This window comes from Marmota marmota, unplaced genomic scaffold (genome assembly GCF_001458135.2).
Source record: "Marmota marmota marmota unplaced genomic scaffold, marMar, whole genome shotgun sequence".
NCBI lineage: Eukaryota > Metazoa > Chordata > Mammalia > Rodentia > Sciuridae > Marmota > Marmota marmota.
Window position 1 is genome coordinate 6,893,204 of NW_026000076.1, and position 21,601 is coordinate 6,914,804.

At 36.2% G+C, this 21,601-nt stretch overlaps 1 protein-coding gene across 3 annotated transcripts in view; it reads left to right on the top strand.

Annotated features, from left to right (window-relative positions):
- The window catches only part of Glmn (glomulin, FKBP associated protein), a 50,528-nt gene that overhangs the window by 76 nt on the left and 28,851 nt on the right, over positions 1 to 21,601 (top strand). For 2 of the 3 annotated variants that reach the window (XR_007351704.1, XM_015500891.2), the window contains exons 1-7: positions 1 to 69; positions 856 to 921; positions 1,328 to 1,453; positions 14,305 to 14,421; positions 15,863 to 15,971; positions 16,971 to 17,208; positions 19,097 to 19,199. The exon at positions 1 to 69 is cut by the window's left edge and continues 76 nt beyond it. Coding sequence is in view for 2 of the 3 variants with exons in the window: in XM_015500891.2 (XP_015356377.1) it covers positions 883 to 921; positions 1,328 to 1,453; positions 14,305 to 14,421; positions 15,863 to 15,971; positions 16,971 to 17,208; positions 19,097 to 19,199 (732 nt within the window). In the remaining variant the exon portion in view is untranslated. The remainder of the gene's footprint in view (positions 70 to 855; positions 922 to 1,327; positions 1,454 to 14,304; positions 14,422 to 15,862; positions 15,972 to 16,970; positions 17,209 to 19,096; positions 19,200 to 21,601) is intronic. The other variant, XM_048814460.1, reaches the window with a different exon arrangement.

The window sequence follows — 21,601 nt, forward strand, 5'->3', positions numbered from 1 at the left end:
GGGGCCGGAGCGAGGCCTGCGGGGTCCAAAGTGGTGGCTGCTGCTTAAGCGCACCGCGAGGTCCGGCGGGTAAGTGACCACACCGGGAGGTCTAAGGGGGTCCTGGCTAGCTGTGCGCGGCGAGCGATGGGGGAAGCGGTGCGGTGAGTGACTAGGCCCCGCGAGGTGGTGGGACCAGAACGCCTAGTACAGCAGGAGTCGGGAGAAATGGCTTCCTCTGGATGCCGCCTACAAGCGCGCTAGGGTGTTCTCCTCCTTAGAGGACCCGCAGAGCCGCACTTACTGCCGCAGACTGGGGGCCGAGCCTTCTCGCCTCGAGAAACCGGTGTTCGGCGGTATCCGGATGGTGTTCTCCTGAGGACTGCCAATTGCCTTGTCTCGGTGTGATATGGCGGTTTCACTGACTGGAGTGATTTACTTTGGGGGAGTGCAGCTCCTACAGTGAAATGGGGTGGAGGGCGTTTGAACTTTCAGCCCCCTTTGGGTGACTTGTATTGAATTCCAGTTTTTGTCGTGGGACACTAAAAAATAAAAATTTCCCCAATGATTACGATTTTCATTTTAGGCCCAAGTTGTGGAATTTTTTTTTTTTTTTCAGGAAAGAAATACTTTGCCTTTTAAAAGCATATTTGCCTGTCCTCTAGGGAATGCTCCAGAGGGTTCTTTCTTTCAAAACTATGCTCTTAAAAAGATGCAGTAGAGTTGTTTTTTTTTTTTTCCAAAGCAAAATTACTTTCTTAAGTGAACATACTAACATTCACTAATAGTAAAACTTTACGTTTTCCTTATAATGTTTTCTAATAATTGAACAAAATGAAACAATATCAGTTAACTTTTTATATTAATTCATTTCAGCATCAAAACTAGAAATAATAATTAGGAATGGCTGTGGAGGAACTTCAGTCCATAATTAAAAGATGTGTAAGTAATTTTTTTCTTTTGTGTAAAATTTCTTTTAAAATATGGGAAGGACATCATTTTTAATTACTCTTGTGGTTACTCAGATTACTTATCTTCTTTAATCCTTGCTTTTTTTTTGGCTGGTAAATAAATAGCATGAGGACAGGACAGCAGATTGGATTATTTGTACAGATGATATCCTTATCTAAATAACCTTTTTAATTTTGATGCTGATCCTTTTCATAGGATTCTTTGATATGTAGTAGATTTCAAAATCACTTAGTAATTATTATAATCCTAAATTTCAAACAATTTATCTAGGATTTAAACATTTCCCTTTTTACAAAGAAAGAAAATAAATTAAGAAGTTGTCATACTGAATTTTTATTTGCATATGCTTATTCTTTTGTTTATTTTGTTTTTTCAGCAAATTCTAGAAGAGCATGACTTTAAAGAAGAAGATTTTGGCCTGTTTCAGTTAGCAGGCCAGAGATGTATAGAAGAAGGGCACACGGACCAACTAATAGCAATTATTCAAAATGAAAAGAATAAAGTAAGTACAATCTTTGTGTTCACTTTTCAGATTCTACTTGAGAAGAGAATAATCACATGTTATTATTCATCCCTTTGTCCATCAAACATTTAAGAATAAACTTAATAACAAACTTAAATTTTCACTGTAGAAAATGGAAAAAGGGAACTAGGAATACTAATATACTTTAAAGTACTTACAGCGTGTTGGAAGAGATAAACAAAAAAACAACAACTAGCAATCAGGAGGCAGAATAAATTAAGCAAGTGCTGAAATATAAAGAACTTTAAAAGGAACAGGTTTAGGTGTTCAAAAAGTAACATTTGAATCATTAATTTACATTGAGAAATATAAATATCAAGCAAACTAGATACTCATATTTTGTGATCATCCTATTCCCCTTTGTGTCAGATATGCATAGAAAATCAAATTGTAAGTAAAATATTCCTGATCCACAAACAAGGTCCTTTCCCATTGTAGAGAATGATTTCTCAAACTATTAACAGTTAGGGCTGGGGTTGTGGCTCAGTGGTAGAGGGCTTCATGTGTTTTAAATCTTTGTGATTTTTTTTTCCCAATTGCATTCTCAGAAGATAACCTTTGAGAGTACTTAACTTAGCCGCTAACAGTAAAATCAGTAACAACTAATATTTAAGCTTGCTATTTTCCAGATGCTATCTATATACTTGACATCTATTAATTTATTAAGCTTCTTCATAAATCCCCAAAGATAGGTACTACTATTAAATTCATTTTTTATATGTGTAGACTTGGGAGGCTAAGGTAGGAGGATCACTTGAGTGCCAAATTTAAGGGCAACCTGGGCAACATAGTGAGACCCTCATCTTAAAAAAATACTCATTTTATAAATAAGAAACAATTAACTGGGGGCTGAGGATGTGGCTCAAGCGGTAGCGAACTCTCCTGGCATGCTTGTGGCCTGGGTTCTTTCCTCAGCACCACATACAAACAAAGATGTTGTGTCTGCCAAAAACTAAAAAATAAATAAATATTAAAAAAAAAAAAAAAAGAAACAATTAACTGAAAGATCAAATGACATGCCTCAAAGTAACTCAGCTTTTTTGTGACATTAGGATTCATATCTATTCTGGTTTTGGAGCTCTTAACCACTCTGCTTTACCTCTGGTTAACATTATATAGTAATTATGAGAAAATTTTAGGTAGAATAGAAGGGATTGAGTGATTATGGGAGTGAGGGAGATTGAGGCAGCAAGGATGACACATTTCTAGCCTCTGAAAGGACAATACAGGGTATGATATCCTGAACAGAAAAAGGTAACTTAAGTAAAGGAGAAAGTTTCCTGAAAGAAGTGAGTTGACTTTTGGAAGTTTTAAGATGTAGCAGGCAATTAGAAAGTAAGGTTTTAAGCTCAGTAAAGAAACAAGAGATTTAGTTATTGTTTTGTTTAAAGATTAGGTAATTGAGGGGAGGGGAAGTATTTGCCTTAGACCACAGAAAAGTGGCAGAAGAAAAGAGGCCCAAGGAGCCCATCTTGAGGAACTTAAGGAACTGAGGAAGTGGCCTGCTAAAGAGGTGAGGATCAACATTCCATCAGTGAGGCAGAGGGAGAAGGGAATTTGTAACTGTCAATACATGCCTGAGTGATTGGGTGTTTTTTTTGTTTTTTTTCTCCTTTCCCTGCTTCCTCACTCCCTCTGGTTCCTTTTCTCTATTAATCTCCCTTTTATTTTCATGAGATTCCCACCCCTCAGTGGTTTATTTTTAATGTACTTCTGAATGGTTAATGGGATAGATTCAAACATAGTGAAGCTTAGTCTTTTTTTTTTTTTTAAGAAAAGCTCCTTTGAGAGATTGTGGGGAATTGGAGGAATATAGTCTGGACAATAGGCAGCACCCGGGGAAATGGACCTCAGAAAATATGATGCTTCATATCAGTTCCTAGCGAGTTTCTACCAGCAGATGGTTTGTGGGCGCTCACCAAGAGAACCGTGAAAAATTTAATGATACAAGTGAAAAAACCAACAGCGTCTGGAACAGTGGTAGAGTGAGTGGATTAGGAAACTAGAGTGGGGTTTCCAGGCAGCATTAATGGCCTTCTTGAAGGTGATGATCAGGAATTCAAGTGAGACATGTGCATTGTGTTTTGTTGCAGAGACAATTAGCTACCCATTTAGGACTGGATGGGTGGGTGAAGGAACAGCAGGCAAAAAGTTGGATTTAACCATGTTATCAAGATGAGCCAGAAGGGTTGGTAAGAGCTAGGTAAGAGCAGGGCTACAGCTATGACTATGCAGTTGGTGCTGCACATAGCACAGAGTGACTACAGTGGTTTCCCATGGTATCGTAGATGGGGAGGGGCTGGGGTTGTGGCTCAGTGGTAGAGTACTTGCCTAGCATGTGTGAGGTATCGGGTTCAATCCTTAGCACCACAAAAAAATAAATAAATTAAATAAAAAGAAAAAAAAGAAAANAAAGGAAAAAAAAGTAAAAGCTCCTAAATGATCTGATGACCTTTTTTTTTTTTTTTAAAAGTAGAGAGAGAGATGTTTTAATATTTATTGTTTAGTTTTCGGCGGACACAACATCTTTGTTTGTATGTGGTGCTGAGGATCGAACCCGGGCCGCACGCATGCCAGGCGAGCACGCTACCACTTGAGCCACATCCCAAGCCCGAAGCTTAGTCTTAACAGTTTGAGAATCACAGAGATTCAGATTTTGACAAGGTAATGTTTAAAACTGACTACAACTTAATATTTTTGCAAGGTGACACTATAAGGGATTCATCAAGATTTATTATTAGCTGTAATCTTAGAGACTTAGAAGGCTGAAGCAGGAGGATCCCAAGTTTGAGGCCATCCTAAGCAACTTGGCAAGACTCTGTTGTAAAATAAAAAGAACTAGAGATGTGTAGCTCAGTGGTAAAGTGTCCCCTGGGCTCAATGCCCAGTACAAAAAAGATTTACTATTAATCTGTGTTAAATATTAAAATATTAAATAGGGAAGTGGTCCTAAGACAGTATAGTTTAGAATTTTACCATTATTGACATTTTGAACAGGATTGTTCTCTATTTTGAGGGATTCTCTTGTGTATTGCAAAATGTTTGGAACAACCCTAGGTTGCCTGTGAGATACTAGTAGCTTCCCTACCTGCCTCCTTCAGTAATGACAATCAAAAAGTGTCTGCAAATCTTGTCAAATGTCCCCTGGGAGGTATGGTGCAAAATTGCCCACAGTGGAGAACTAGCAGTATAGGAGGAAATGCATAAGCTTGGGACCTGTAGAGTTGTCTGATATTGGGTCTGTCATTAATGTCTAAACTTTGGCATTCTCATCTAAATTAGGAGTCACAGTCTTATTCCATATGATTGTTAGTACTAAATTAAACAAAGGGTAGTATACGTTAACCACAGTCAGGATTTAGTCCAATTCCTTATAATTATTTACCATCTTTCCTTAACCCTAACTAAAGCCATGAGACATTATTTAGTGACTGGGTTATCCTGTAGCGAATAGAATATTTATAAAATATTTTAAGAAAATTTTTCAACCCTGATATACAAAATATTATTCAAAGCTGTCATTTCTCTTGTTAGTTGATGATTATTCAGAGGATCTCTTATAGAAAGTAAGTACACCTTTGTAAAAGGAAAGAAGTGCTTTGGAAAAGTAGAATCTTACAGGAACTAATTAGGTTTTTAAAAATAAGTATGGGTTTATTTAATAAGTAATGGATAAATATTGAGTAATTTTGAAAAAATTTAGTTATTGATTTACAACAAATTCCTGATTAGTAAAATGCTAAATATTAAAAGTGAAGCCACACAAAAAATGAGAGAAAACAAAATATCAAATCTTTGGAGGAGAGGCTGGGGTTGTAGTTCAGTGGTAGAGTGCTTGTCTAGCACATGTGAGGCACTGGGTTCTATCCTCAGCACCACATAAAAAATAAATAAAACAAAGGTATTGTGTCCATCTACAACTAAAAAATTAAAAAAAAAAAAAAAAAAAACCTTTGGAGGAAGGATTCTTTTACACTTGTAAGTAACAGACATATTGAAAGAGATCAACTGAACTATCTCATTAAGTGAGAAAAAAAAAGTATGATTGTTTTATTCTTTGTTAAAATTCCTAACATTTCATTAAATATAAAGAAAGGTGAAATATACATTTTAAAAAATTTTAAATGAATGCTTATTAATCTCTAGGGGTGAATCCATTTTAGGCTAAAAGCAGTAAAAAAGGGACAAAAACAAACAAAATTATTATACTTGGCTACATAAAAATAAAGACAATGTTGTCTGCTATGGTTGCATGTGCCTGAAGTCCTACTTGTTTGAGAGGCTGAGGCTGGAGGATTGCTTGAGGCTAGGAGTTCAAGACCATAGCAAGGGTAGCATAGCAAGTCCATGTCTCAAAAGTAAAACCTAACAATTTTTTGCCATAAATGTAACTATCTTGATATTAACATATAGAGAACACATGGAAGTTGATATAACAAACTCTAAAATGTATAGTTGATAAATGAACAAAGATGTGAATAGATAGTATTTCCTCTTTTGCAAAATTTGTGTTCACATACCCTAACATACTCTGTTGATAGTTCTCCAAGACTTGTTAACAAGCCTTATACCTTTACACATTGCTATTTCAGAGCCTTGAATGTTTTTTCCACCTATCTGTGCCTGACAGACCTATTTTTCCTATTTTCCTTTTGGAAGGCCTATCCTGTCTTTCCTACTTTGAGATGAATATTCTCTTTCTATTCCTCATACTCTACCTGTATTATATTGTAAAATGGATGGGGTCAGAAGGAGGTATTGTATGTGCTATTTCCTCTTCTTCATATATGCCGTTGTCCGGCTGGTCGAAATAACTGGGAGATGACAAGCAACTTGAAGGTTGAAGCAGGAACTACTTTATTGCGAGGGAACTCAAAGTAGCGGGTACCCCAGGTAGCAGGCACCGCCTCTCTGCTGGACTGCAGAGGTACATATACCCAACTAATTACACACAGCTTAACTTAATTAACATAAACTAGATACAGCAGTCAGTCATTAAGGAATCCTTATCATCTTAATTGCTTGCTGGTGTTGGCTCAGAAACCACTCCTCCTAGCATACTGCCAGGCGCCATCTTAACTTGATTGTGGCCCTCATCATCTCCCCCTTTTGTTTAACATAAACAACAAGTATGTAGCTTAGGGAATGTGCCTGTCTTAGGTTGTCCAATACTACATATGGTCCTTACCTGTCATCGGATGAGCTGACCTCAAGGCGTCAGCCTCCTGTCTTAGGTTGGTACCATTGCAATTGGATCTTACCCGTCATTGACTACCGGCCCAGCATTATTAGCCATACTTGTGGATAACCTGCTACAAGCAGAAGGGGGAAGATACAAAACGCCACGATACCAAGCCAATTGACGGCTCCTTTTGGAAAAATTGTACCACGGATGACACTATCAGCAAAGATACCCTGGTACTAATTACAATTTGTTGTATCAGTTCGTAATGCATATAAATGATACATAGTCCAGGTAAGTTCCACAAGCAGCTTAAAGCAGGGGAATCCATTAATATGTCTATTTCTTCTTGAAGTAAATATTAGTGCATCAGTTTGTACAGTTTGTGTGACAGCCATTGCAGAAGCTGTAGTAGCAGCAGCAGAAACAGCAACAGTTGTGATGATGGTAGCTGTAATTCTGAAGTCCCATTTGGTTTTTCAGTAATACTGGAAATTCTTCTACCTTTGTCTTCACCGGCACTGGGATGAAGATAGGAATTCTGGCAATGATGACTAAAAAAAAAATTGTATAACATTCCAGCAGGCACTAAGAATTATTCTGAACAGAATTAGATATAATGAAAAAGAAAGGTGAAAGTAAACAAATAGATCTGTTAATCTCCTATTTTTGTTACCTAATTTAAATTAAACTGTTTAAATCACGTGAATTAGAAAAAGATACTTGGATCCGTTTTTTTATGAGCGCTCCTCATATAATATATATGGACATATGCACATACAGACATACAACACATAACACAAGTATGCACACACAACATAACAGTAAAGGCCTTGCAGTTTTTCACAGGTAAAATCTCCATTGCAATGTTTAAAAACTCCACAGTTAATCAAAAAATAGAACTGCAGAAAAACATTAACCTAGGTCTGTCTGAGCTCAAAAAATAAAATAGAACTACATGACATGGGAGAGGACATAATAAAATAAATATTGAAAAAAGCATCCTAGTTACCACCCAGGTTTGACTCTTCTTTTGATAGCTCATCCTTCTTTTTTTTTTTTTTTTATTATTAGTTGATCCTGCAATCTCATCCTTCTTCTTGTAATTTGCATATGAGTTTGATGGTATTTCCACAAGTAAGTCTCAAGGCCCTTATGATGCTCATCACTCATTAGCCTCCAGGTGTGGAAGAACCATTGTCGCAGATGTAAGGATAGCTAAACTGGAGTTCTGGATATCAGCTGTTATGGACTTTGAGCCAAATCATCTTCTTTTTGGTCTGTAGAAATCGCTTTAGTCTCTCTCGAATCCAAATCGGCTGCTGTTTTCCCTGTGGAAACACACAAACAGATCCCCGACTCCAGACAATCACTGGGTCAGGACCTTTCCATTGTCCTGTTAGAATATCCTTCCAAAGTACCTTAGGCTTATGTACATTTTTTGGACACATGTGCCTTTCCGCAGCACTAAGCCCTGATGAATCCAAATTTAAAAGGTTTAATGTGAAAAGGGTTATGTTAAGTTTATCTTTGGAGGATATATACCCCTTCCCAATTCCATCTTTTTGTTTTAATAAATACATTTTAATAGTTTGGTGAGCTCTTTCAACTATGCCTTGTCCCTGTGGATTATACGGGATTCCTGTTATGTGAGTAATGCCAAATGATGAGCAAAATTGCTTAAAAGAAGTAGAGGTATAGCCAGGGCCATTATCTGTTTTTAACTGTTTTGGAATGCCACAGTGGCAAAATTTTGTAAACAATGAGCTATAATATCTTTAGTTTTTTCTCCAGTATGAAGGGAGCCCATCAAAAATCCGGAAGAAGTATCAACTATAACATGTAAATATTTTAATTTTCCAAATTGTGGCAAATGTGTGACATCCATCTGCCAAATATGATTAGGTATGAGTCCTCTAGGATTGATTCCAAGATTAACTTGTGGTAAAAAGGTCACACAATTTTGACATTGTTTTATTATTTGTCTTGCTTTTTCCTTGGTTATTTTAAAACGTTTTTGTAAAGTTTTAGCATTGACATGGAAGGATTTATGAAAATTTGTAGCTTCTTCTAATGTCAAAAAAATATGTATGTCATGTGTAGTTTTATCTGCTAAATCATTGCCTAAACTAAGGGCTCCAGGCAATCCTGTATGTGCCTTGATATGTCCTATAAAGAATGGATCTTTTCTATCCCAAATTAAACTTTGTATAGTGGAAAACAAAGAGAAAATAGTAGAGGAAGGGGAAATCCTACCAGCATCTTCAAGGGATATAATAGCATTAACTATATATTGACTATTGGAAAATAAATTAAATATAGAATCTTTATACATCACAAAAGCTTGTAATACTGCATTAAGCTCTACCTTTTGAGCTGATTGTTTGGGTACTAAACATGTAAAATCTTGATCAGGGGTAACTACTGCTGCTGTACCATTACTTGACCCATCAGTAAATATATTTGGAGCATTCATGATAGGTGTTTTTCTTGTCATTTTTGGAAAAACTACAGGATGCGAGGACCAAAAAGATAACAAAGGATTAGATGGTAAGTGATTATCAAATAAACAATTAGATTTGCACATGATTATTGCCCAAGTATTTAACTCATTAGCTAACTCATCAATTTGATTCATAGTATATGGAGTAATAATTTTATTGGGAGAAATTCCAAACACTCCCTTTGCTGCTCTTATTCCTTTGAGTATTAATTGTCCTACAGCCTCAGGATACCTAGTAAGAATAGTGTTAGGAGAATAAGATAAATGTATCCATAATAATGGACCTTCTTGCCAAAATACTCCTGTAGGAATATTTTTTGTTGGTAGTACAATAAATAATAAAGGCAAACTTTTATCAGTTCTATCCAAATGCATATTTTCCATATATGTTTCAATGAGTTTTAATGTCTTTCTTGCTTCAGGCATTAACATGCGGTGTGAATTTGGATCTGATGGACCTTTTAGAATATCAAATAAGGGTCCCAATTCTCCTGTTGGTATGCCTAGATAAGGCCTTATCCAATTTATGTCTCCCAACAACTTTTGAAAGTCATTAAGTTTTTTAAGTTGATCTACTCGTATTTGAATTTTTGGTTGGTGGACCATGGTTTAGGATAGTAGAACTCCTAAATAATTTATTGGATAATTTAATTGTACTTTATCTATTGCTATCTCTAGATTATAATTTTTTAATAAATTTGTAAATATGGCATAACATTCTAACAATATGTTTTTATCTTTGTGTGCTAATAATACATCGTCCATATAGTGAAATATTTGTAGTTCAGGATTTTGATTTCTAAGTGGCTGGATTGCTTTGTTAACATAAATTTGACACATAGTTGGGCTGTTAGCCATCCCTTGAGGGAGTACTTTCCATTCATATCTCTGATCAGGACCTTCATAATTCAGTGCAGGGACAGTAAATGCAAAATGTGGACTATCCTCAGGATGAATTGGAATTGAAAAAAAACAATCTTTAATATCTATAACTAAAACATACCAGGTTTTTGGCAAAGCAGACAATTGGGGAATCCCCGATTGAGCAGGTCCCATGATAACCATCTCATTATTAATAGCTCTTAAATCTTGCAATAATCTCCATTTGCCAGATTTCTTTTTTGATGACAAAAATGGGAGTATTATGGGGAGATACAGAAGGTTGTGTATGTCCTTCCGCTAATTGTTGTTTGACCAGGTCATGGGCTGCTTGTATCTTTTCTTTAGTCAGGGGCCACTGAGAAACCCATACTGGCCTTTCTGATTTCCAAGTAATTTTTATTTTCTCAGTGACCCCTTCTGAAAACCCAATCCATGTCTATCTGTTTTTTGATCTATTTGAATTGGTGCCACTATACCTTGTTCTTGTTCTCCTAATCCTTTTCCTTTTTTAAAACCTTGTCTAGCCATAATAGTGGGCACATTTGAATTGTTGTTGTTTGTTAATATTAACCCTAATTGACCTAGAACATCTCGTCCCCATAAATTTATAGGAAGATGATCTAGAACATATGGCTGTATAGTTCCTTCACATCCTTCAGGATCTTTCCAATCTAATACCATCGCACTTCTATGGGGATTTGTCACTATTCCTAGGCTTCGAAGCGTTTGAGTGGCTTGTTGTAATGGCCAGTGTTTTGGCCATTCTTGGCGGGAGATAATGCTAAGGTCTGCACCTGTATCCAGTAGCCCATTAAATTCATGTCCTTGAATATTTAGTTTTAGCATGGGCCGAGAATCTAAATTTAAAGAAAGCATAGCCCAATCTATACCTGTAGAGCCTAATCCCCTGGAACATCTTTCTACTGAACGACTGGGAAATTTTTCAAGCAGGCTGAGTATTATCAACAATTGTGCGATTCTGACTCCTCGTGAAATTACTGATATACCCCTAGGAGAACTGGCTATACTTTTTATTTCACCTTCGTAATCAGGGTCAATTACCTCAGGACTTATCATAAGTCCTTTTAGAGTAGAGGAACTACATCCCAACAACAAGACTACTGTTCCTTGGGGAAGAGGTCCTTTTACCCCTGTGGGAATGATTTGAACTCCCATCTCTGGAGTTAGTACTGCTCTGGCAGAGGCGCAGATGTCCAACCCTGCGCTCCCTCTGGTTTGTTTAATAAGGGATCTAATGGATAATGTGTCCTGGGAACTACCCTGATGGTATTGTTGGGTTCCTCCAATGCCCTGTATATTTGTGGTCATAGGCCCTGGAGCATTGGGCCCCGCTGTCCGTTTTTTGGCATTGGAGTCCAATGTTTTCTTCCACGATATCGTGGGTAAACACCTGGTCCTTGTTCGTTTCTTGACAATGGAGCAGTAGTCTGAGAATGGCACTCAGAAGCCCAGTGTCTCCCTCGTTGGCATCGTGGGCAAATATCCGGTATTCTACCTCTTTGATACCTAGTTTTGTTAAAACCTCCTCCTATGGGGCAACTCCTTCTAAAATGTCCTGTTTGTCCACAATTATAGCATGTTTTTGGCCTGGCTCCTAATGCCTGTTGTACTGTAGCTGCCACGATTTGCCCCTATTCATTAATGTCTCTACATAGTTTAATATATGTGTTTAAATCTGTATTTCTCCATGGTCTAATGGCCTCCCTGCACCATTTATTTGCTTGTTCATAGGCTAGCTGTTTCACTAATGGCATTGCTTGTTCTGCATCCCCAAAAACTCTGGTAGCTGTTTGCAAAAGTCTGTCTACAAATTCTGTATAAGGCTCATTTGTCCCCTGTATTACTTTGGATAGTTGACCTTGCAAATCTCCATGCCCTTGTGAAGTTTTCTATGCCTTAACCGCAGCTGAAGCGATTTGTGAATAAATGGCAGGATTGTATTGAATTTGTTGTTGGGGGCCCTTATAAGGTCCCTCTCCTAACAGCATCTCTATATTTCTCTGAGGATAACTGGCTGCTTCATTTCGCCTAGCCGTTTCCATACAAAATTCTTGATTGGCAATCTTCCACAGTAAAAACTGTCCTCCATTTAGCACAGCTCTACACATACTGGCTCAATCTGCTGGTGTCAAGTTCAAGTTGGTAATAGATTCGACCATACTTACAGTGAAAGGTGCTTGAGGACCATAGGTTGTTACAGCCTCTTTCAGCTGCTTCACTGTTTTGAAATCTAAAGAATGGTGAATTCCCTGCCCTCCTTCCTCCTGAAATACAGGGCATGCTAATCTTTGAGGTCCTGTCTCAGGATCCCATCTATCAATTATGGGGGTTGGGGGCCACCCAGCATATGTTGTTTCCATAGGTGGAGCTGTTGGTTGAATACTTACGCCCTCTGGTGATAGAAAGGGGTTAGTAGCAACCTCCTGTTGTAACTTCTCCCCTAATAGCCCTTTCTCCTCTAAACTTTTTTCCCTTGTCTGACTGACTAAGATGTCTTCTTCTAGACTAAGCAAACAGGATTGTACCATCGTCCATAATGGTAATGTGCCAACTGACAGAGTTCCTGGGCTTTCCTTTTCTATCCTTTTTAAATCACCAAGATGGTTCCATTGTGATATATTTAACAACCCCTCTTTAATGAACCAGGGGCTATACCTTTGTATCGTCTTAATGTATGCCCTGACTGTTCTTGATTTTACTGAGATGCCTCCTTCCTCTAGTAATTTACTTAACGCCCTTTTGGTTTGGTTCTTAATAATTTTTAATTCCATTTTTTCGTGACAAAGATACCCCTCACTAAGATAATGCAAAATAAAACCGAGACAAAAATGAAACAAAGATAGAAAAAAAATTCATTATATCAGCCTTTCTATCCTCCTGCAATGTCCATCTCCCTATCTGTTCCTTAGACGCAAATAGTTTTTCCTCAGATGTGAGCGGTTTTTCTTCTGTCCCACCCATCTCCAGGGACAGGCAACTTAAAACAAAAGCAAAAGAAGAGTCTTTAAATGGTTACCCATCCTCTCGCACTGTCCTCAGGGGGGAGCAGTTTATCTTATCACTTATCCTTAGGCGTTCCCCGTATGGGCCACCATATGCCATTGTCCGGCTGGGTGAAATAACTGGGAGATGACAAGCAACTTGAAGGTTGAAGCGGGAACTACTTTATTGCGAGTGAACTCAGCGGGAACTGAGCGGGAACTCAAAGTAGCAGGTACCCTAGGTAGCAGGCACCACCTCTCTGCCGGACTGCAGAGGTACATATACCCAACCTATTACACACAGCTTAACTTAATTAACATAAACTAGATACAGCAGTCAGTCATTAAGGAATCCTTATCATCTTAATGGCTTGCTGGCATTGGCTCAGAAACCACTCCTCCTAGCATACTGCCAGGCGCCATCTTAACCTGGTTGTGGCCCTCATCACATATATATTGTTTTGTTTTTGTTTTAATTGATTTTTTTTAATGTGGTGTGAAGGATAGAATCCAGTGCCTCACACATGCTAGGCAAGGCACTCTACCACTGAGCCACAACCCCATCCCTTGTTGTTTTTAAAGAATCACCCTAGAATGTGAACTGTGGTGATACAGATCTTATTTGATCTATTTCTCGCTTTGTTTTTGGCACCCAGAATATTATGTATTATATACTTGGTAAATGTTGATGAGTTGCAGTACAAAGCAGGCTAGAGAATTGAAGGATATTGTTTGTAATTTTGAAAATCAATGACTAATAATGAATGCCAGTCACTAATGGTAAAGCATTCTGAAATGTCTTTGCAAAAAGAAGCAGAGAAAATTAATGAAGTCACAGCCTTTCATTTTATATAAATTACAATGATTATATTCAGGGATTCTCCAGGAACTTTTAAAGGTTGACAAGCATTGACTGTATTTCTTTGACTCAGGAGAGCAAAAATTCTCTGTGGAAGTTAAGTACTTGCTCTTCTCAAGCATTAATTAATTAGAGGAACTATTTAAATCCTGAGAAAAACGAAGTTCCCTGATAGTAAGTAAAGACCCTTTTGCCTTATCTCAGTGAAAAGCTTAACAATTATTTTTAAATGTTGATATCTGTTGACATCCAACCCTAGGAAGTAGTCGGCTGTGGGCCTCACTTGTCTCATTTTTCCTATTTCAAAGTAAATTCTAAGCTAAGCCAAGTTAGAAAAGCATACTATGAGAATCCTGTAGATGGCAGTGTTTGCTTTACTCTGAATTTTTTTTTTTTTTTTAGGTCATCATTAAGACTATGGGCTGGAATCTTGTTGGTCCTGTTGTTCGGTGCCTTTTATGGAATGATAAAGATGATAAAAGAAAAGATTATTTTCTGATGCTTGATTTATTGGTAAAGGTATGTTAATAACCAAGTTCTCTTTGTCAAAACACACAGCAGTATTATTATTATTTTTAATGTCTAATTCTTATTTGATAAGAAAATTTTTAGTTCATCAAGATATATAAGAAGAAAATTCTGGAGAGAAGCCCAGTCTTTTTGTTGTTGTTTGCTCTTTTTAGATTACATGACAATAGGGTGTAATTCACATATTATACATGCATGGAGGAGGAGAAGCCCAAACTTAATTGGATGGGCAGTTCCATTTCCTAGGAAGTTGTATTTTAACAAGTACCCTTATTGTATAGATGTATTTTACAGAAATAATGCAAGACAACATTGATTTTTTTTTTTTTTTTTTTTTTTTTTTTTTTACAATATTGAAACAAAATCAAATATCAGTGCTCTTTTCTCTGTGGAAATTCCTTTCATATCCTCTTTTTTGTTGTTGTTGTTGTTGATGGACCTTTATTTTATTCATTTATTTATATGTGATGATGAAAATCAAACCCAGTGCCTCACATATGCTAGGCAAGTGCTCTACCACTGAGCCACCATCCCAGCCCTCATATCCTCTTAAAAATATGAAAAACCTAGACTGTACGTGATCACAATAGAAGTATGAATGGGAAGTAGAACACAGTTCAGTTGTGACTCACAATTTTTAGAGACCATTGGTAAAAGGCTAGTTGAGTTATAAGTCAATGTACAACTTTTTTTTAAAATATTTATTTCCTAGGTGTAGATGGACACAACACAATGCCTTTATTTTTATGTGGTGCTGAGGATTGAACCCAGGTCCTACCCGCGCTAGGTGAGCACTCTACCACTGAGCCAAAATCCCAGCCCTCAGTGTACAACTTTTAAGAAAGAATAAATTCTGAGTTAAAAAAGACATTATAAGAAGCTACTTGGAGATCAGTACAGGTATATACAAATATGTATTTGGAAAAAGAAGACTATGAGAGTTTTTTAAAAATACAAGACAAATAGGCTGGGGATATAGCTCAGTGGTAGGAGTGCTTGCTTAGCGTGTGTGAGGCCTTGGGTTTGATTCATAACACTGCAAAAACATAAACAACACCCCCCACTAAAACAAAACAAAACAAAAAAACAACGAGGCAAGCAAGGTGATAAAATATGGCCATTCAGAAAGCAATGCAAAATTTTATCTGTCTGGGAAGTAAAAAGGAAACTCTAAGGTAGTCTAAATACCCAGCAACATGGAATAGGAAGCTCAAGCTTCCTATGTGGGAAGCTCAAGCAATCTAAAGCAGCATACGGAAGCTCAAAGGAAACCTGAGCTCTGGTGATTCACTACTTTTCTAATTGTACGAAGCATTTTACTGTTAAGCAAAAATAATTGTGTTTTCTCAGTATATGCTTTCTTTAAAATAGTAATCATGTGGCTTTAAATGCAACTTGTATTAAACAGGTTCAATTGTGAATATTTTTATAGTTATGTAATCCAAAGGAATTATTGTTGGGTTTGCTTGAACTGATTGAAGAGCCCTCTGGAAAACAGATATCCCAAATTATTCTTCTTTTACTTCAACCTTTACAAACAGGTAATTATCATTTTGTTATCAAAGTAGTTCTTGTTTTATTTGTGTAAGTACCTTGATGTTTGCCCCCAATGTCAATGCTACACCAAAGTAAAATTTATGACAAATTATTGAGTATTCTGCTTACACTAATAAAAGCAAATGCCAATTTGAATCTTGCTGTTGTGTTGTTACCCAGTAAACACTTTGTTGAACGTCATACTATTTGTTCATGTGCTATATTACAACCTGTAACTTTCTGGTTAATCTTCTTACCTGTGGTTTATATCTAGAATTTTCCTTTGAAGCAAATTTAAAGGGTTACTCTGATGTCTGCAGTACTCAGTCTGACAGTATTGTGGTAGTTTTGTATCTTGGTTAAGAATAGTATCAAGCAGGCTGTTCAGCCTCTATTTTGGAAGGTTGGGATTAAGAATAGCAAAGGTATGACTGAAGAGTGAAACTAGGAGTCATATGGAATGATAAGACTCCATGGCTAAGTGGAATAGTAGAATTGATAAGTAATGGATCTCAGCAACCAAGACAGTATTTATCCATAAGAAGAGGTTATTTTTCATTTTAGGAAATATGTATATCTCAGAGTCTGATAGAGTGACCCAGCATCAGAAATTAGAGTAAATTCAATTTAAAAATGAATGTTCCTGAGTTTTATACTACTTAAAACACTCAATCTTCTTGGGAAAAAAATACTAGCTCCCATTTGTACACTACTGTATAGCTTACCACTCATGGAAAGAATGTGTTTCTGTTTTAAGTATGTAACCTGTTACAAACACACCTAAACAATATTTCATGGCATCAGTTTTAAGATGCTTCATTAATTTCTGTATCACCGCGAAAAAAAAAGCACTCCCAATTAAGCTTAGGATATTTCATCTTGATGTCAGAGTTGTTAAAATGTGAGGAAAGAAGGTATTTATAATTGTACATATTGAATTTCTTGTCCTTTGTTTAGCATACTTGATGAGGCTATCTCAAGTAACAACCTGGTCTCTATTGTAGTGATTCAGAAACTTCGCAACAATAAGGCATATTCAGTTGGGTTAGCATTGTCTACCCTTTGGAGTCAATTATCTCTTCTTCCTGTTCCATACTCAAAAGAACAAATACAAACAGATGACTATGGCCTTTGTCAATGTTGCAAGGCCTTAATAGAGTTCACTAAACCTTTTGTGGAAGAAGTTATTAATGACAAAGAAAACAAGGAAAATGAAAAATTAAAGGATGAATTACTGAAATTGTAAGTATATATTTAAAAAACAGCTCACAATGAATTTACTTTGTTAAGTTATTTTATATTTGTCATGCAACTATAAATCTAGTTTTAGATTTGAATTTTAAAAGACTAAACTGTTATATCTTAAGCTGATATAACATGACATTTAATGAGTCATTCATATTTTTTAAAAAATATAGGCATTGTGGTGCATGTCTGTAATCCCAGTGGTTCAAGAGGAGGGGGCAGGAGGATTGCAAGTTCAAAGATAACCTGAACAATTTACCAAGGCCCTATACAATTTAGTGAGACCCTATCTCAAAAAATAAAAAGTACTGTGGACGTAGCTCAGTGGTTAAGTATCCCTGGATTCAATTTGCCAGTACCAAAAAATAAAATAAATAAATAAAACCAAGTCTATTCATTTAATTTATTTCATATTCTTTTATGTGCTGCTTTTATTCATTGTAGTATAGTGAATAATGAAAGTGGAGAAGTAGATACATATAACTCAAAAGAATCTACACTGTGAGGAAATTGTGTTTTTATTGTCCCTGTGAAAACAGCAGAAGGACCAGCAGACAGTTAAACATTCAGCTCTCCATGAAAACAAAGTATTCACACAATAGTATTTACTCGGGGTTACTATGGACTAAACATGCAGTGTTCAATGTGGCTATCAAAATACTTGACATATAGTTGGTCCAAATTAAGATGTGCTCTAACATATCATGTGGACTTCAAAGATTTGATATTCTCCTTTTTTTTTTTTTATTTTTTAGTTGTCAGTGGGTCTTTATTTTATTTATATATGGTGCTTGGGATCGAACATAGTGCCTCACACATGCTAGGCATGTGCTCTACCACTGAGCCACAACTCCAGCCCCAGATTTGATATTCTTTAAAAACATAGTATAATACTTCAGTGATTTTTTTATATTGATATGTGTTGAAATATTTTAGACATATTGGGTTAAATTATTAAAATTAATTTCTCCTATTATTTTTCATGTGACTACTAAGAAATCTTAAAAATGGAGCTTGCATTATATTTATAGGACAGCACTAAACTAGATTATTTAATTACATAGACTAATAACCTTTTTTTTTTTTAAATCTTGGAGAATTTAGCTAGTGTTAGCTTTCTATTTTTGTCGGATTAGGACATTAAAAAAAATTTTTTTTAACCACTTATGAAACCCATTACTTTATAAAAGAAAAGATTTTAGGGAAATAGGAAAGGCTTAATCACAGAATAAAATTTGATTTTCTAAGTAAAAGAAATAAAAGTTTATGAAAACATGAACTAATGAATAAAACATCTTGGACTAGCACTGGTTAGTTCTCAAACATTCAGAATCCACTGGAACAGTCTATACATAGAAATGAATTTCACTATGTTGGGTCTAGCAAGGTATTTTTCATGTTCTCTCAATTACTAATAAGATAATTCATCAGCCATTTTATAGGCATTGAATTATTGGTGCTTAGTCCATTTGTGCTGTTGTAATAGAATATCTGAGACTGGGTAATTTATAGTTAATAGAAATACATTGACTCTGAGTTCTGCAGGCTGGGAAATTGAAGATCAAGGCACCAACATCTGGTGAAGGCCTTGAGGCGTCATCTCAGAAGGGTGGAGAGACACAGGGGGGCTGAATTCACCCTTTTATAACAACAGTAATTCCTCCCGTAAGTGTGGAGCCCTGGACTAATCACCTATCAAAGATCCTATCTCTTAATAATGTTGGAATGGCAATTACATTTCAACATGAGATTTGGAGGGGATAAGCATTCAGACCATAGCAGTGCTTATTTTACTTTTCATGTAAAACTAACTTAAATATGAAGAATTGGCATTTTATACTAGGCAAGTGTTGATTTCTTAATTAACCTATTTCTCATGCCTTAGTTGTTTCAAAAGCTTGAAATGCCCTTTGCTGACAGCACAATTCCTTGAACAATCTGAAGAAGCTGGAAGTGATCCTTTTAGATGTTTTGCATCTGAGATAATAGTAAGTACAGCTAATTTAATCTACAAAATGTGCTATAAACTTAAATGTTATCCTTTTATGTTCTCATATACTATATGTGTGTATGTAAATTGATTATTTTTTAAAATATATTTTTTAGTTGTAGACGGACACAATAAATACCTTAATTTTATGTTTGTTTGTTTATTTATTTTTGTGTGGTGCTGAGGATCAAATCCAGTGCCTCACACATCCCAGGTGACCGAACCACAACCCTAGCCCTTGATAATTTATTAATAAAGAAATACGTGGTTTTGTAGAATATAGGTAAGTAAAAAAGATGAAAAATAGAACAGTTATAATTTCACTACAGAAAGACAAATACTATTAACACCTTCCAGAATTTTTCTGCCTATGTATTCTTATATAAGAAAATGTACATGCATATTGTTACTGTCTAGAGGTGATGGATTCGTTGTCTCCATTCAGCGAAGAATTGAAGAACAGGACACAGAGATAGCAAGCAAGAAGTAGTTTTATTGCAAAAGCAACAGAAGTAGAGAGATAGACTTCTCTGAAGAGACAGGGCCCCAGAGCTGGGACTCTGTGGGGGAGTTTTGGCCTGTTCTTTTTAAGGTCTCTGGAATTTCCTCCTTTCCTTGTCTCCACCCCCTCCCACAGTCTTCTCACTATTAGTGATCGGTGCCTCCTCTGTCCATGTGTTTATCTCTTGGGTCCCCCTCTTAGGAGCACAAATGTGAAAGTATCAGTCTGATTGGGTCCCCTGCTTGTGTCCAAAACCACTTTGTCAAGCAGGAAGTTGACCTCATCAGAAGACCGTCTCCATGTTCCCTGCTCTGGACATCCTCACTCAATATCTTGTCCTGGCTGCCTGTGTCCTTGTACATCTCCCTCAATATATACATTTCTTAAAGACTATCATATTTGCCAGGCTTGGTAGCATACGCCTGTAATTCTTTCTTAGCCAAGGCAAGAGGCCTGTGCAAGTGGCCTGTGTGACATCATTTCCCTAGTACACGTATGAAGACATGTATGGTTGACTCTAGTTTGTGTACAATCAGAGAAATGAAAAATTGTGTTCCATTTGTGTATTATGAATTGAAATGCATTCTGCTGTCATGATAACAAATTAGAACAGATAATTAAATTAATTAATTTTTTTTAAAAAAAGAGGGCTGGGGATAGGCCCTGGGTTCAATCCCCAGCACCACACACACAAAAAAAAAAAAGAAAGAAAGAAAAGCCAAAGCAAGAGGATTGCAAGTTCAAGGCCAGCCTCAGCAACTTAGTGAGACTGTCTCAAAATAAAAAGGGCTATGGTGGCTCAATGGGTTTAATTCCCAGTACTATGTACACATACACACAAAGCCTAAGCATATTTATACACACACACACACACACATTTTTGTGATCTATTTTTTTCTCTTAATATTACTTTTCCATTGGCTTTAGTATTATATGATGTGGATTTAATATAATATATTTATTTAATCTGAATCATGAAGTCAGCATTTAAATTATTTTCAGTTTTTCATTATTATGAACAGTTCCAACTTTTTTTTTTAACAGTTAAGTCTGTGATAAGTATTCTTATAACTAAATCTTTGCATACTTGAAATTCTTAGAAATGGTTTTCTGTGTTCCTCAAATTCCTCATTTTTAAAGGTCATGAAAAATGTTATCAGAGTAGCTCCAGAAATAAGTTTTATTGTAAAACAATTTGGCTTCTTGTATCCAATAGTATTTTAAGCTGTGCAAAGATTCTGTATCAGAGACATGATCTGAAATATAGAAAAATGTGTACTTAAATCTAATAGTCATGAATTTCAAGAGAGCCATCATTGGCTCTGTGGCTTTTTTCAGTCATGTTTGTTTGTGCAGGTGTAGCATTGGAGGAAAGTTAGATTTAATTAGATTGGGATTTTGAGAACTAGTGAGTTCTACAAAGCAAGAGAAGGGCAAGGGATTGAGCAAAGTGATCACTTTAATTACAATGGAATTTAACTCCTGGGTAAGAGGGAAGTTAGGACATAAATTGAGCACAGTGAATGCAGTATTAATTAGTTGAAGATAGTGGTGTGGTTGACAAATTGTTGGAGTTACTAATTGGAGTAAATTGAAAAGTAAAAGTTAAAGTAAAAAAAAGGAAAAAGTTAAAGAACAGGATACTTGAATTAGTATTATTTTTTTTTTTAATATTTTTTAGGGGCTGGGGTTGTGGCTGAAGTGGTTGAGTGCTCGCCTAACACGTGTGAGGCACTGGGTTCGATCCTCAGCACCACATAAAAATAAAATAAAGATATTGTATCCACCTAAAACTAAAAAATATTTTTAAGAAAATATTTTTTAGTTGTAGACAGACACAATACTTTTATTTTATTTATTTTTATATGGTGTTGAGGATCGAACCCAGTGCCTCACAC